The following is a 15,193-nucleotide window of genomic DNA, read 5'->3' on the forward strand; positions in this document are numbered from 1 at the left end:
TTTCCATTTTATTTACATTTGAGCTTATATGGTTTTTGAAAAAATGTATGTATAACTGAGATTCATGTATGTTAACACCGTTTGGTTCTAGAAAAATTGTTGGCATATCTATCAATATAGATGAAGAAGACTATGGATGTCTGGGTATGTACAGGTACCTGTAAATACCCAGACATCCATATTCTTCTTCATCTATGTTAAGATGTTAAAATTTAAAATAACTTCTAAGATGAGAAACCCAGATTTGTGGACAAGTATTTGGACGCACTCAAAATGTAGTATACATGTTATAATAAAATTATGTATGATCGATGTTCGAAAGGTTGAGATGGTTTGGGCATGTGGAACGAATGAGTGACGAAAGAAGAGTAAAACAAATTTATCAAGCGAATGTAGTTGAAAAAAGGAGCAGAGAAATACCGAGAAAAATTTGACATGTTCAAGGAATCAATTCAATTCAATTAAATTCAGTATTTTAAATATTTGAAAAAGATCCGGTCAGGAGTCGGAGCATTAGGCGGGTATGTATAAGGAGACGCATGAATGTGAAAGAGGTGAAGAATCGCAAAGGCGAAGAATGACAGAGAGGTGTAGCGTTCTGTTCTCTCTACCTACTTCTGCGGTTAAGCGACGCGATGGTAAGTTAGTTAGTTAAACTCAATTCAAATTTGATTAAATTATCACAATAAGGCCATGCGAAGTAGTAGATGACTATTAAAATAATTATTTTCTCAGTCAATCATACTCAATGAAATCTTTATTACATGTAATAATGCAAGAAAAAGTAAAAAACAGATTGACATTATTTAGTGACCATTTATATATTAAAAAAATGTATCACAGTTTAAAATTTACACATTAATATTTTTAAATAACCCATTTACCACTTAACCTACATGGACCAAATTATCTCCGACATGCCTTGTAGCGGGTACGCCGAGTTGAAGAAACGAGCGGAGGATAGAGACGGTTGGAGACAGACCATGAAAGAAGTTGACCAATCATCATACAGATTGTAGCTCACGAAGAAAAAAATACCCATTCATGTTACAAGTACGATTTTAAATATTTTTGGGAACGAGATTCTATGTTTGAATATTTAAATCGAAAGAAAATTAGGTAGGTACCTACGCAAAATATTTTTTCAAAGTTACTGTTATTCTTTTGGTTTAAAAATTCAAACAAAGAATTTAGTTTATAAAAATATTTAAAATAAAAAACAAAATGTACAATTAGGTACCTACGCAAAATCATTTTGAGTGGGTACCTAGTATTCCTTTGATTAAAAAATTTGAACGTTGAATTCAGTTTGCAAAAATATTAAAAATAACATAAAAATGTACAATTAGGTACCTACGCAAAATGATTTTGAGAAGGTACTAGGTTTTCATAAATTTTCAAAATGCTTCATAAATTTTCCTGTGCAGGAACTTCATTTATAAAATCAGAGTAACATTTCTTCAATACCGGATGCCAATGTAAATAAATTGCGTATTATTTTGTGTTGTCATTCTCCAAACTGGTTTAGTATGTAAATTAAAAAGGATACATTTTTATTCACCAGCATTGCCAATAGTAGTAAATAGTAAATATTTTTTATTATAAAAATGCTGTTGGAATGAAATTATAATTAAATGTTTAATTAATTAATTTTACATTTGCACGACATTGTTGAGATCTTCATTTTTAAGACAAAAATCTTAGTGGTATCAATTTAAAAATAATGATATGTTTACATTGAATAATTGTTGAAAGAGATTTTTCAGTCTTGTAGCTAGACAGATTTAATTTTACCTATGAGAACATTTGTAATTCTCGAAACTAGTCGTGTTTACATGAACTCAAAAAAGTGTTCTTATACAAGTGTTTTATTTTTATACTTAAATAATCAGACAAGTACTAAAAAAAAAAAGTTTATTTTTGTCTTTTTTTCCTAACTTTAAACTTTTAGTTCATTTGTTTTCAAAAAATGTTTAGTTTATTTTCGTTTAAACTTGATAATTATCTAAATCATCATGTTGGTTGGTAGGTATTACTATATTACTATAACTCCATCCCTGTTATTGCCATAACATGGCTACATTTTGTTTTTGTTGTTGTTCTTTTTCTTACAAAATAACGCCTTTTTAACAATGGTTACCCATTCACAACATAAAATAATAAAAACAAATCAAAATAGATCCACCTTTATCTCCAAATCGTTGTATTACTGATGACATAAATTCATATGATTTAATTGGAGTGTTAAATAAAAACAAATAAAAATAATAATGTATTCACAAATATACCTACAAGCATACAAATTAGTCAACCTCGAATGTTCGATTTTTCTATCAGATAAAAACCATAATGTATCAAGATCGAAATAACGCACATATATTAATGAATAATCTGTAGTCACAGTATGAGTCATACAATTTAGGTAACGTTTAAATCAAATTAAAATACCACTTTCAAACTGGTTCAAAATAATTAGAATTATTATATAATACCCACAATGATAAAAAATAGATAAAACATAGGTTAAGGCGAATCGTAAAAAAATAATGGTTTAGAGTTAGAGCGATAACGAATATAAATATGGAAAAACAATTCGTTCATAAAAACCTTATGAATTATTTAATTGTTTATTTTGGCTGCGTTTAATGATCGATTTGGATTATTAGCGAATTTAAATGCGGATATGTTGCTACGAAAAAATCCTTTGAAATCAATTTTATTATGCCAGTAGATAGGCATTTAACCATTAAAAAAACTATTAATGCATGTATATTAAATTGTACGTATTACATATGTCATATTGCATTGGTTTTGAAAATATATAATTACATGTATTTATTCTTTTTCTAAAATTAATTGACAAAAATATTGATTTTATAATAAGAATATAAGCTAAAAAGTTTTGGCATACAAATAATATTTTAATGAACATTCTCATTTTAATTTAAGAAATGAACACTGAAATCTCACCCAATCTCCAGTTTGATCGGAAATGCATAAGTATATAAAAAGAAAACGTATCACAGTAGATTTAAAAAAATATTGGTATTTACCATGTAAAACTTAAATTGAAATATTTTACAACTTTGTAAAATATACATCTAAATTTATCAATATATTATAAATCGAAAGGTTTTTAAAAAAATCTAGAAATTTCTTTAAATGATACGTTTAAGAAAAAATAATAACTTGTTTTTATCTGAAAACTTCTTCCAACGATTCATTTGACATAGCAACACATCGATAAAATTTACTTAATTTAGATCCAGTAATCCCTTGTTTTCCAAAATAGAAATCTTGTCTTTATAAGATCATTAATCAAGTAAGCACCGCGTCCTTAAGAATACGGTGTTCTATCAACCATTGGGGTCAGAAATGAGAAAAATAATTTGAACATTAATTTTTTTTTATGATGATATACATATACCATACATATCTTATATGAAGTGGAAAATTGTAAGGTTAGTGCTTCACACATTCATTATACGAAAATGTAGGCATTCCACTAGTCCTTCTCGATCCTTTGTCTCGAAGTACGTAGTTCCCTTACAAGGGCATCCATTGTACAAAATACGAGATATATCGATTCAATGCACTTCTATGGGGCGGATGCAAAAAGAAACGCAAGTTGCAAGTGCGTCGATCGCTTCTCCAAGACCTTCGATGCAGTTAGACCGGATTATCATCAACTGCCCAGAAGGGCGGAGTATAAAAGCAGGGATTTGAACCCCAACCGCAATAGTTTCAGTGGATACTTTGTAGTGACTTAGGTATCAAGTTAGACAAAACTAAACGCAGACCAAAATGTTTAAACTGGTGAGTATCTATGGAAAAAAAACATTTCAAAAGCAATGCGTTTTAATTCACATGAACAATACTAATGACATAATTTGGATTAGTATTGTTCATAATAATATGTTTTGTGACTATAATTTTGAATGCACATGTATGTATATAATTCAATTGAATATACATATATACCTATTATCTGCAATATATCTACAAACATGTATAGGTATTTACTAAAATAAAAACCAAGTACAATTCCATCAATGCTTTTTGGAGTTTTTACAATCAATTAAAAAAAAACCTAAATGAACAATAATAAAATTGTCAGTTTACAAAGAGGATGTGTTTTAGAACTTGTGAATTTAGCTCCAAAGCACGATGAAACGTATTGTATATGTATATGTATTGAAAATAATGTTGTACCAAACGTTTATGAACTAATAACTTACCACTATCTCAGAACGTCAAAATATTATATTTCAACCTTTTTCGTGACAAGTAAATACAGACTGAAATCATTTAAATTAAATACATTCGCATAAAACTGCATCCTGATAATATAACCTACTTATGTTTATTTTTATCAGTAATGCACTTCATGGACAACTATAATAATTTTTATGATGCAAAAAACCTGAAGTATCATCTATCAGAACTTCTTACTCCTTTGAACTTGAAAATTAGTGCTGAAATAATTTATTGGGCTGTCAATATATTCGGTTCCATCTAATCAGAAACCAGTTAGCGTAGTTTTTAATACGCGTAAATAAATCAGTTACGAATTAATCTTCTCATAAACATTCCCGTGAAACATTAAAACATGTTTATAATTCAAACTCGATCATTAGAATAAATTCTAGATTATATTTATTGCTTCCACTTCAGATCCTTTATAAAACGCATCCTGTTGACCATCCTATTATACACACATATATATTTACATATGTATCTATATAAATAAACTTAGGTTTTTTGTTTTATTGATTTTATTATATTTAAAATATTTATTTATTATAAGAAAGAAAATAGTTTTTGACATGCAGTAAATTACGACGTAGGGGGGATCTATCCACTTAAATTATTCATTTATGAATAGCTGTTTTCATGACTCTATGGGTAATGGAAGTAGGTTGCACAAATTTATTGTAAAATAATCTTATTTCTTTTGACGAAAAAGGTATGTATGTATGTTTAAATCTAAGTAAATTATGGATAAAACACTTTTTTTACCACTTAAGTATTATATTATTACGACTAGTTTCGGAAGTTACAGATGCTTCCATCTACGCTTTTGAATCCAAACAGTAGTTTATATTCATACCCGTAGATGGAAGCATTTGTAGCTTCCGAAACTAGTCATAACAATACAATACTCAAGTGGTAAAAAATACGTGTTATATTCATAATTTAATCGTGTTTTACCTCAAAGTGAATGCTGAACAAAAAATAACTAAAAGCAAAAGATTTAAGATTTTTACTGACACTTTTGGTGGTACCTACTGCATTTTATTTAAATAATAAAACAGCAATTATATAGTTTTTTTCACATTACATTTATTTGACCGGAATTCGTCGTAACCTACACGCTCTGTCTGATGAAGACAAAACTCGGTCACTGGTTAAATAAAATTCATGTGGAAAAAATAATACAGAATTAATTTTATTATATTAAAGTATAAGGTTTAGAAATTCGGGTAATTGTCAGATTCAGCCTTCAACATAATTTGAGTCTCGTTCCAGGTGGTGTTGTCAGCCCTGCTGTCTCTGGCGGTGTCAGCCCCCGCCCCCGCCCCGAGCGGGCTCGTGGCCCCCTTGGCGTACGCGAGCCCCTCCGTGGCCGTAGTGCACTCCGTCCCCGCCTTGGTCCACGCGCCCCTCTTGGCCCACGTGCCAACCGCCTACGCGAGCCACTACACTGCCGTCGTTCACGCCAAGTCTGCTCACGACGCACCCATCGCTTTAGCTCACCCTGGAGTAGTACTCTCTCCATACGCTATTCGCTCCTGGTAGATTTAGAATCCTGAGCTCTTGAACATCCAAAGAAAAATTGTTTTAAAATGCTCGAAGCTTCATTCAATATCAAGCTTCAAAGGTTTTAAAGGAAATAAAATATAATTAAAACATTTTTAACTTGTTTTATTTGTATGTGTTTACTGTGTTTCCCAATACCCAAATTATTAAAGTAATATTAAATGATACTATAAAAGCGCACCTATAGCTTTAGCTCACCCCGGAGTAGTACTCTCTCCATACCCTATTCGCTCCTGGTAGATTTAGAATCCTGAGCTCTTGAACATCCAAAGAAAAATTGTTTTAAAATGCCCGAATCATGATTCGATATCAAGCTTCAAAGGTTTTAAAGGAAATAAAATATAATTAAAACATTTTCAACTTGTTTTATTTGTATGTGTTTACTATGTTTCCCAATACCCATATTATTATAGTAATATTATATGATACTAAAATAGCGCACCCATAGCTTCAGCTCACTCCGGAGTAGTACTCTCTCCATACGCTATTTGCTCCTGGTAGATTTACAAATCCTCAGCTCTTGAACATCCAAAGAAAAAATGTTTTAAAATGCCCGAAGCTTTTTGATATCAAGCTTCAAAGGTTTTGAAGGAAATAAAATAAAATTGAAGTATTAAAATCTTGTTTTATTTGTATGTGTTTATTGTTTTTCCCAGTACCTATATTATTATAGTAATATTATATGATTTAAATACATAATTATACGTATATAAAATAAATAATTGTGGATAGCATTTTGTGAGAGGTGCTGCAGATTATTTAGTAGTATCCTCAAAAATTGAAATCAATAGTCAAACGACCTGGAAAAATAATAATTTATACTAGCGTAAATAATATTCGTGCGAATAAATGTATGTATAAATATAATATGTCACTAATGATATTTACGACTTTTTTAATACTGTTAGAAAATGTATGATTCGTAGAACCTTAATATAAAATCCAATGTGTGGATTTAATGTAAGGTTCAAATGTAACTCAACGAATCTACAATTTTGATCATTACCGCATAATACTCAATAATACTGGTCATCATAAACATGGTTACCATTCGGACCCAGTAATGTCGATGGGAGTCGCGATGAAATCGTCGTACTCAACGAACGCATCTTCCGACTTGTCTGTGTAGATGACTGGGGGGCCGAGGGAAGCGACCACGTTAGACAAGATGGGCGAAGAGTACTGGAGCAGGTCTGATCTCTCGACATTGGCAGCGTGTGGTATCGGCATGACAGGGACATGCGGTCTCATGAGGGCTATGATCTTGGCCGTGTCGGAGGTGTGCGGTCTCTCGATGGAGTCTGGAGAAAAAATGGACGGGATGGGTTCTACTTCTTCTGGTGGCTCGTCAGGGTCGCCTCCGTAGTAAGAAACCTCCAAGGTGGTCGGATCATCAATCGCTACTGACGAATCGAAATCATCTATCACCGAGCTGTAGAATGGGGGAGCTTCGTGTATGCTCGCGAAAGATGTTGTCACAGTAGCCATTGTTGATATCATCAACTGCAAACAAATGAAAAATGAAATATTAAACTAAATATTGACAAGATATCCAAAAAAAATAATTTGACCTGGTTTGTCTTCCAACTTTACATAATAAAATGTCGCCATGATCATAGAACAATGACCCATATGACTTCCATGTTATAATTTAAGAGAGAGATTCAAAGCATTTTTTTCTAATATGATCTCTAGTCATTCTATCGGATCCATATTCTAAATATTAACGAGAGAAAAACAACTGATGGATCATAAAAAAAGTATTCTCAATTAACACAATTTTGTGCTATTCTCGTAGATCGAAGCGATCTGTCAAAAATGGGAGTGAAATTGTGATAGAATGCATTCGAATTTAGAAACTCTTAATTCGAGACACTAAAAACGGAACTATAAACCAACTTCTTTGTATTTTTACTTTGCAACCATGCACACGTGACATATTTGTTCTTGTTCTACGATAATTATTTCTAACCTAATTATGAACAATACAAATTCCATATTTCCTTCCCATCCATCATTGTTTAAAAACAATTATATTCTAAAAAAAACACATGCTTCCCCTACTAAAATCTCCAAAAACTATAGAATATATTATGAGGTAAAAACAGAAATATTATTGTACAAGTGATTTTTTTTGCACTTTACAAAGACACTTCAAATGCACACATTGAAAAAATAATATGAGTATTGCTAGTTTTAACACTGCTGACTATTTATTATATACAGAAATACACAGAATACGTTATATTCTAAGTAAAAATAATAATTCGTAGAAGTTAGTGAATATACATAATTGCACGTGTCAAATTATTACTTATAATAAATTCGATTCTCACCAGCATAAACACAAATATTATCAGGATTCCCATCCCCAAAATCGATCACCTGATTTTTCGACACTTAAAAACATACTGAGGTTTCGACATATTTTAAAGTACTTAAATACTTAACACATTTCACGCTTATTATAATATTTTAAGTCTGCCTGTTTAAAATACAAATGAAAGAATTCGCGAATTCTTGTTTGCTGCCAACCATTTTACGCCTCGATATAATATTTTTCAATAGCTCGTTTAGCGCTTCGTCGATTAATACTGATTTGATTAAACGCTGTCCCTCAAACCCTCAAAAAATCCTTTAACTTAAAAATAACTTATTTTTAGTGTTGTGTTTACTAGAACTGGAAACAATATTCATGTTATCAATACGATTATGGGTGGTACATTTTCACCTTTAATTAATTTATCTAGTTAGTTATTTATGTGCAGTGATTACTAATATTGTATAAAAGGTTAATAAAATTTTGATTTTAATTAAATATATTTTTTAATAATCTTCAAAGATCTTAAATTAATCTTGAGTAAGTGTAAAACAAAAAAATGAAAAATGAAAAGAAAAATCATTTCGCTTAAATTTAAAGCAATACATAACGACTCATTTATTAAAAAAAAATAACGTAGGTACATATGAACTCTATTTGAAAAAATGAAGTTTATATTTTTGTGCGCATATATTTAACATTTATTATTAATCCAATAAAAAGTACAAAAAAACATACAATTTTTTTTACTTTGTAATTGCGTATTCTCCTTTCACTATTTACTTTGTATTTTTTTTAAACCTCGTTCAACGCTCTTCAATTTGCCGTTGGAACTTATTGAAATATATCTCCAGCGTTAAACGAGGTGTTAGTTACTATTTTAACAATAAATAGAAGTCTCAAAATATGATGTAAAATGAATAATATTTAGTAAGGTAAGTCCAATGTATTATATGTTATAACAAAATAATAAAAAGTTGTCAAAAATTTATTGTATGACATAATACCTTGTAGCAATCAAACGAAAAAAAACATAATGGTGCTAGTTGCAAATTTATTGCTTGTTATGTTTTATCAAAGTCGTATTAAATCTACAGAATTATGCACCAAAATCTAAAAATAAATTGTTTATGTCAAAGCTTACCTATGATTACATACGATTTGAACTATAATGCTGTTCAAATTAAGATTTCCTGAGTCAAATTACTTTTCCAGCAAAGAATTCTAAATTTGCATCTGTGTGTATACTTAAAAGGTGTTTCTATGCTGTTTTTTTTTATAAAGACAAGATGTTTAATAATAATATATAACTATTGAATATATTAGGTCAAACCGTGTAATGGAACCTTGTTGGTCGGTGGAAGGTAATATTACATGATATTTTACCTAAAAATATGTATTCTTTTATGTACATTTTATAAGTTGTAATATTAGCATAATTCCAATCGATGAACTCTGTTATATAATTCGAAACGTATGCAAGGAGTGAATACGACGCATATCATAATAACAACAACAACAACAAAATTTCATTTTGGGCGGTTGTAAAAATGAAAGATTTTTTTATTTAAAAAACAAAACTCATTCATTATTACATATAATATTGTATTATACGTCATTCTCTGAAGGATAAAGAAAGACGTAAGATTTACGTACGCAATTACGCATTTATTCCGGTTAAATAGATATTTTAATTCATAACATTTGCTTTGACAAAATGCGAATGAGTTTTTAAATCAATCTCATTAATCATGAATAACGCTTCCGTAAAACGTAGAAAACCCGTTATTCGCCGATTCAATGTAATTCAATAACGACATGGCGTCATGTAAGTTATTACTATTAAGTATGTAGAGGATAGTTATTTGGCGTGGTCAGTGGGTAGAACTCGATCCTTGGGTCCTAGTGGTGCGGACTATTTAAGGCGCCCGCAGCGGGAAGATCTATCAGTCTTCTCAGAGACACATTGTAGTGACTTACTCAGTCAGACAATAGCGATACAGACCAAAATGTTCCGACTGGTTAGTGGATCATCTTTATTCATAAGTTTGACCATGAATGATTCAGTGGCATTTTTCAATGCCACGGAGTGATTTGTCACACTGTCAGCGTAGATTTTGAGACATGACCGTGCGAATCCAACGGATTATTATTTTTTTATGTATAATATAATTTTTTAATTTTTTAGGTGGTATTGTCTGCCCTCGTGGCTGTGTCCTTCGCTGCTCCCAGTAGCTTGGTTGCACCTCTGGCCTACTCGGCTGTGGTAGGATCAGTCCCGACTTCTATCTCCAGCCATTCCAGCAGCGTGGTCCATGATGCTCGTCCCGTAGTCGCTGGACCCGCTTACCTTCAAGCTCCTCTCGTCGAAGTGAAATCTGCGCCAGCCTACGTTCAAGGGCCCATTGTTGAAGTGAATTCAGCCCCCGCTGTTGTGGCTTCAGTTCCCACCTCAGTGTCTAGCTACTCCAGCTCTGTTGTGCACGACGCTAAGGCCGTAATTGCCGCTCCCGCTATTGAGCCCGCTGCTGAAACACTGGAGATTGTGGAGACTCCCGCAGTAGAGATCAGTGCCGCTCCAGAAGCCGCCATCGTTTCTGTTCCCAAGACCATCTCCAGCCAGTCCAGCACTGTTGTCCATGACGCCAGGCCGGTGGTTGCCGCTGCTCCGGTCGTACAGTACTCCGCTGCCCCCATCGCCGCTCCTATCGCCGCGACCTACTCCGCTGTTCCCTACGCCGCTGCCCCCTACGCCCCAGTCCATTACGCCGCTGCCCCCTATGCTGCTGCCACTTACGCCGCTGCCCCCTATGCTGCTGCCACCTACGCCGCTGCCCCCTATGCCGCCACCCCCTACGTAGCTTCCCCCTACGTAGCCGACCCCTACGCTTCAGCCCACTACGCCGCCGCCCCAGTTGCCATCTCCAGTTACTCCACCCATGGGCTGGTCAACTCCGCCGGCCTTGTCGCTTCTCCCGTCGCCAAAGTTTGGTAGTTGATTATCCCGAAAATGTTTTATATTTTTAAATTATTTAATGCACGAAAAACAAAACGAACAAAAATATGAATTAAAAACGGAAACGATGAAAGAAAACGATTTTTATTTTTCTTTGACTTAACAAACCCCTCAGCTGATATTATATGATTTTGATTTTATTAGGTCATCTTACTTCGAGAATAAATAAGATTAAAAAAAAATACAATGAAGAACAACTAAAAGCATTATAAATTTCCTATATAGGACGATACTGTAAAGTTTAATTAATCAAACGTCTAAAAGAACGATACTAAAAAATAATAGAATAAAAAAAATAACTTAAAAAAATATGATAGATTTAAACTCATACATACATATAACATTCAAGTATATTAAATTGTAAAAATGTAATATGTATGAATGTATATATATATATATATATATATATATATATATATATATATATATATATATATATATATATATATATATATATATATATATATATATATATATATATATATATATATATATAAATATATATTTATCCGCCTCCGTAGTGTAATGGTCAGCACGCTCGGCTACCGTTCTGGAGGTCCCGGGTTCGATTCCCAAGGGGGATAAAATAAATATAAGTGATTTTTCACTGTAATACTTATTCAATATTACCCTGGACTGGTACCTGAAGCGGAAGGCTGATCACCTTTCCTTCATGTGTAAACGATCAAGATAACACTGCGTTTATATGACGCAGTGCCCTATGCACCATTGGGTGCGGATAAGGGTTTTTAAAAAAAAAATATATATATATGTGTTTATATATATATATATATATATATATATATATATATATATATATATATATATATATATATATATATATTATATATATATATATATATATATATATATATATATATATATATATATATATATATATATATATATATATTTATGTGTGTGTGTGTGTGTGTATACTAATGAAGTAACTACCGAATTAACGGCCTATAGTTCCTTCCCTAAATTTGTCAATTCATATTTCCAGGACACTTTTAATAAAAAAAAATTTACCCCTAGAAGGCTTCAGTTTTGTTTTATAAAATTATACCATCGTTGTAAAATAATATAAAACAATAAAATTTGTAAGAAAGCAATAATTTTTCAGAGAACGAGTTATCGTGATAATAAATTATCTGAAGGTAGGTGAGATAATCATAGAACTGCTTCAGATAAAAACTTATATGTACATACAATACAATAAAATTGTACCAAAAATGCTTCAATAATTTATGTGGAATGAAATCTGAGGCCTTATAAATATTATTTTGAATAAATCATTACACGACGAAGGCATATTCTGTAGTCATATTTTCATATCGATAAATGTTTAAAAAATATACACATGTAAATAAACAGATAACTTAATTTAAACATATCGCTCACTCCTTTCAAGAACGTCATAAATCAAAAATCGACAATTTTCAGTTATGCATGTTTTCGGAATGCCCAAAAAATGTACTATACCCCAGCAAAAGAGGCATATTTTTAACTTAATATTTACCCGCTACAGGGCAGAAAGTGTTGTTTTTGCATTTCGAAGAAAAGGTATTGTTTAATTATTTTTTTAAAATAAACTAATTATTTTTCAAATGGAGAAAAAACCTTCAGGTTTAATTTAAAAAGATCTGTAGCACAGTAAAAAGTTCAATAAGTGGCTTGATATTTATTTTTAATCAATTGTATTATATTTTTATACTTTAAAAACGTTCTCCTGAAAAATCACGTTTTTTGATTTATGACGTTCTTGAAAGGAGTGAGCGATATCGTCAAATTTAACGCAATTTCACTTAAAATTTAATAAAAAAGCTCATAGCATATAATTTTATCATATTATTTATTAATTATAGGTCCATTTAATAATTTAAGAGGGTTCCAAACATTTATTCCAATCATTAAGCTGCTAATTCAAATATGATTTTCTTTTACTGCCTTCTATCCATGTAAATAATTTTTTGATAGTGAAAAAACACACGTTTATCAAATTAACACGAGTAATATTATAAATTCATTCTGCCTTTAGCAAACATTGCAAAAAGTTCGTGTTTGTAGTTTAAGACATTGACAACAGATGGCAGGTACGGTGAGCGTAAAGCTTTGATATCCGCTCAATAGGAGTTTAAAGGAACTTCCGTGGAAACTAATATTTCTAAAAATGATATCCAATCAAGCATCGAAGTTAAAAAATGAGACAAACAAAACTCACGATTTTTTAAAATTAATGATGCGAGGTTTTCAAGATCAAATAAACAAGTGTTTCAAAAAATAATCGAAAATTAAAAGCTATGTAACCAAATGTAGGTAGAATTTCATCCCGAGTTCCATTCCCAAGGGGGGGGGATAAAATAAGTATAAGTGATTTATCACTCTTATATTTATGCAATATTACCCTGGACCGGTACCTGAAGCAAAGGACTGATTACCTTTCCTTCATGTGTTGACGATTAAGATAACACTTCGTTTATATGATGCAGTGCCCTATGCACCATTGGATGTGGATAAAGGTTAGAAGAAGAAGAAAATATAAACTTAATTTTTTTTAAATGTAGGTATGAAAGAGTAAAGATACAAGAATCGAAGTACTAAACCAAACATTTTACCTGAATAAATGCATCTGAATAATTTAACGACCCTTAAATTATATTTTTATTTTAGAATTATAATAAAGTAACTTACTAAATATCACGTCACTTCCTATCAGGGATAGATAGAGAGAATAGAACGCCACACCGCTCTGTCTGTGCAAACATTCTCGCCTATTTCACTCCATGCAACTCCTCATACATACCAGGCGATTATTTTTATTATTATCGTCTATGTGTCTAGATAATTAAGCTGCTGATTATGCAATCACGATCTATTTAATATATCTCTTATGCAGCGGTACCTACACCTACTTGAAACTATTATTAGATTTTATTTCAAGGTATTGGTAATTCAAGGCATTGAATTTGTGAAACACATGGGTGAAAATAAAAAAGATATTTTTTGTTTGTTTGTTTGTTTTATAATAAACGGCTTATTTTTAAAAATAGTTATCCAATTGCGGTAGAGTGGGTTTGAACCCAGAAATATTTCACTCACTCCTTTCAAGAACGTCATAAATCAAAAAACTTGATTTTCAGGAGAACGCTTTTAATGTTTTAAAATATAATACAATGTATTAAAAATAAATATCAAGCCACTTATCGAACTTTTTACTTTTTTTCTTATTATTAAATTAAAACCAATATTTTTAGCTTTTCCACTTTTTTATTTGATCAGCGACCGGGTTTCGTCGTTACCGACATCATCAGACTGGTTTCGACATCGTCAGAACTTTTTACTGTGCAACAGATCTTTTTAGGTAAAACCTGAAGGTTTTTTCTCCATTTGAAAAATATTTAGTATATTTAAAAAAATTATTAAACAATACGCTTTCTTCAAAATGCAAAAAAAATATTTTCTGCCCTGTAGCGCCTTAGAGGGCAGAAAATTATTAAAAATATGCCTCTTTTGCTGGGATATAGTACATTTTCTGAGCATTCCGAAAACATGCACAACTGAAAATTGACGATTTTTGAATTATGACGTTCTTGAAAGGAGTGAGCGATTTATATTTTCCGATGAATGTTAAAGATTATAAAATACAAAGATATGGATAAATTTTTTTTAATCAATTTATAAATAATGGTTATTTCCGAAGTAAGAGTAGTATATGGACGAATATAATTTTATTAACATTCATTCGTATTCACGAATTCTGTTAAAATTTGACCTGGTTACGAAAACTCCATACTAAAAAACTACTTAGGTCTGTCCTCAACTTTTGTTTTCTACCCTCATCCAATAAAAATCCGCTTTTGCTATTGCGTTGTACTGTATTTTACTAGAGAATACGATAATTTTAAATGGATGAGATGTTTGCATTATTTTGGTAAAACGTTTATCATTTCTGTATGAAGTATATTTAATGGAAATATGTAAGATTTTTTGAGTTTTTATTTTAAATATTATTTGAGTATTTCTTGAAACATTTT

General features: G+C 31.3%; 3 protein-coding genes across 3 annotated transcripts; 2 read left to right on the top strand and 1 right to left on the bottom strand.

Moving 5' to 3' along the window:
• The first annotated feature begins 3,760 nt into the window (after window positions 1-3,760).
• Window positions 3,761-6,270, top strand: LOC148300390 (uncharacterized). The gene is made up of 2 exons (XM_088274868.1): window positions 3,761-3,816; window positions 5,530-6,270. Exons 1-2 carry the CDS (start codon window positions 3,805-3,807, stop codon window positions 5,797-5,799), a joined length of 282 nt encoding a protein of 93 aa, XP_088130994.1. The 5' UTR covers window positions 3,761-3,804; the 3' UTR covers window positions 5,800-6,270.
• A 205-nt stretch (window positions 6,271-6,475) lies between these two features.
• LOC148300391 (uncharacterized) lies at window positions 6,476-8,216 on the bottom strand. Its single transcript, XM_088274867.1, has 3 exons — window positions 8,157-8,216; window positions 6,869-7,323; window positions 6,476-6,620 (listed from the first exon to the last, which is right to left on the bottom strand). Exons 1-3 carry the CDS (start codon window positions 8,187-8,189, stop codon window positions 6,605-6,607), a joined length of 504 nt encoding a protein of 167 aa, XP_088130993.1. The 5' UTR covers window positions 8,190-8,216; the 3' UTR covers window positions 6,476-6,604.
• A 1,849-nt stretch (window positions 8,217-10,065) lies between these two features.
• On the top strand, window positions 10,066-11,234 carry LOC148300392 (uncharacterized). Its single transcript, XM_088274866.1, has 2 exons — window positions 10,066-10,161; window positions 10,329-11,234. The coding sequence occupies exons 1-2, from the start codon at window positions 10,150-10,152 to the stop codon at window positions 11,133-11,135; spliced, it is 819 nt and encodes a 272-aa protein (XP_088130992.1). The 5' UTR covers window positions 10,066-10,149; the 3' UTR covers window positions 11,136-11,234.
• Window positions 11,235-15,193: the final 3,959 nt, after the last annotated feature.

Source organism: Brachycentrus maculatus, unplaced genomic scaffold (genome assembly GCF_059751285.1).
Source record: "Brachycentrus maculatus isolate JH-2025_06_01 unplaced genomic scaffold, ASM5975128v1 h1tg000728l, whole genome shotgun sequence".
In the NCBI taxonomy this organism is placed as follows: domain Eukaryota; kingdom Metazoa; phylum Arthropoda; class Insecta; order Trichoptera; family Brachycentridae; genus Brachycentrus; species Brachycentrus maculatus.

Coding starts and splice junctions, on each gene's coding strand:
- LOC148300391 (XM_088274867.1), bottom strand. CDS start 8,189: ATGGGAATCCTGATAATATTTGTGTTTATGCTG. Junction 7,324..8,156: donor TAATATTTGTGTTTATGCTG/GTGAGAATCGAA, acceptor ATTTGTTTGCAG/TTGATGATATCAACAATGGC.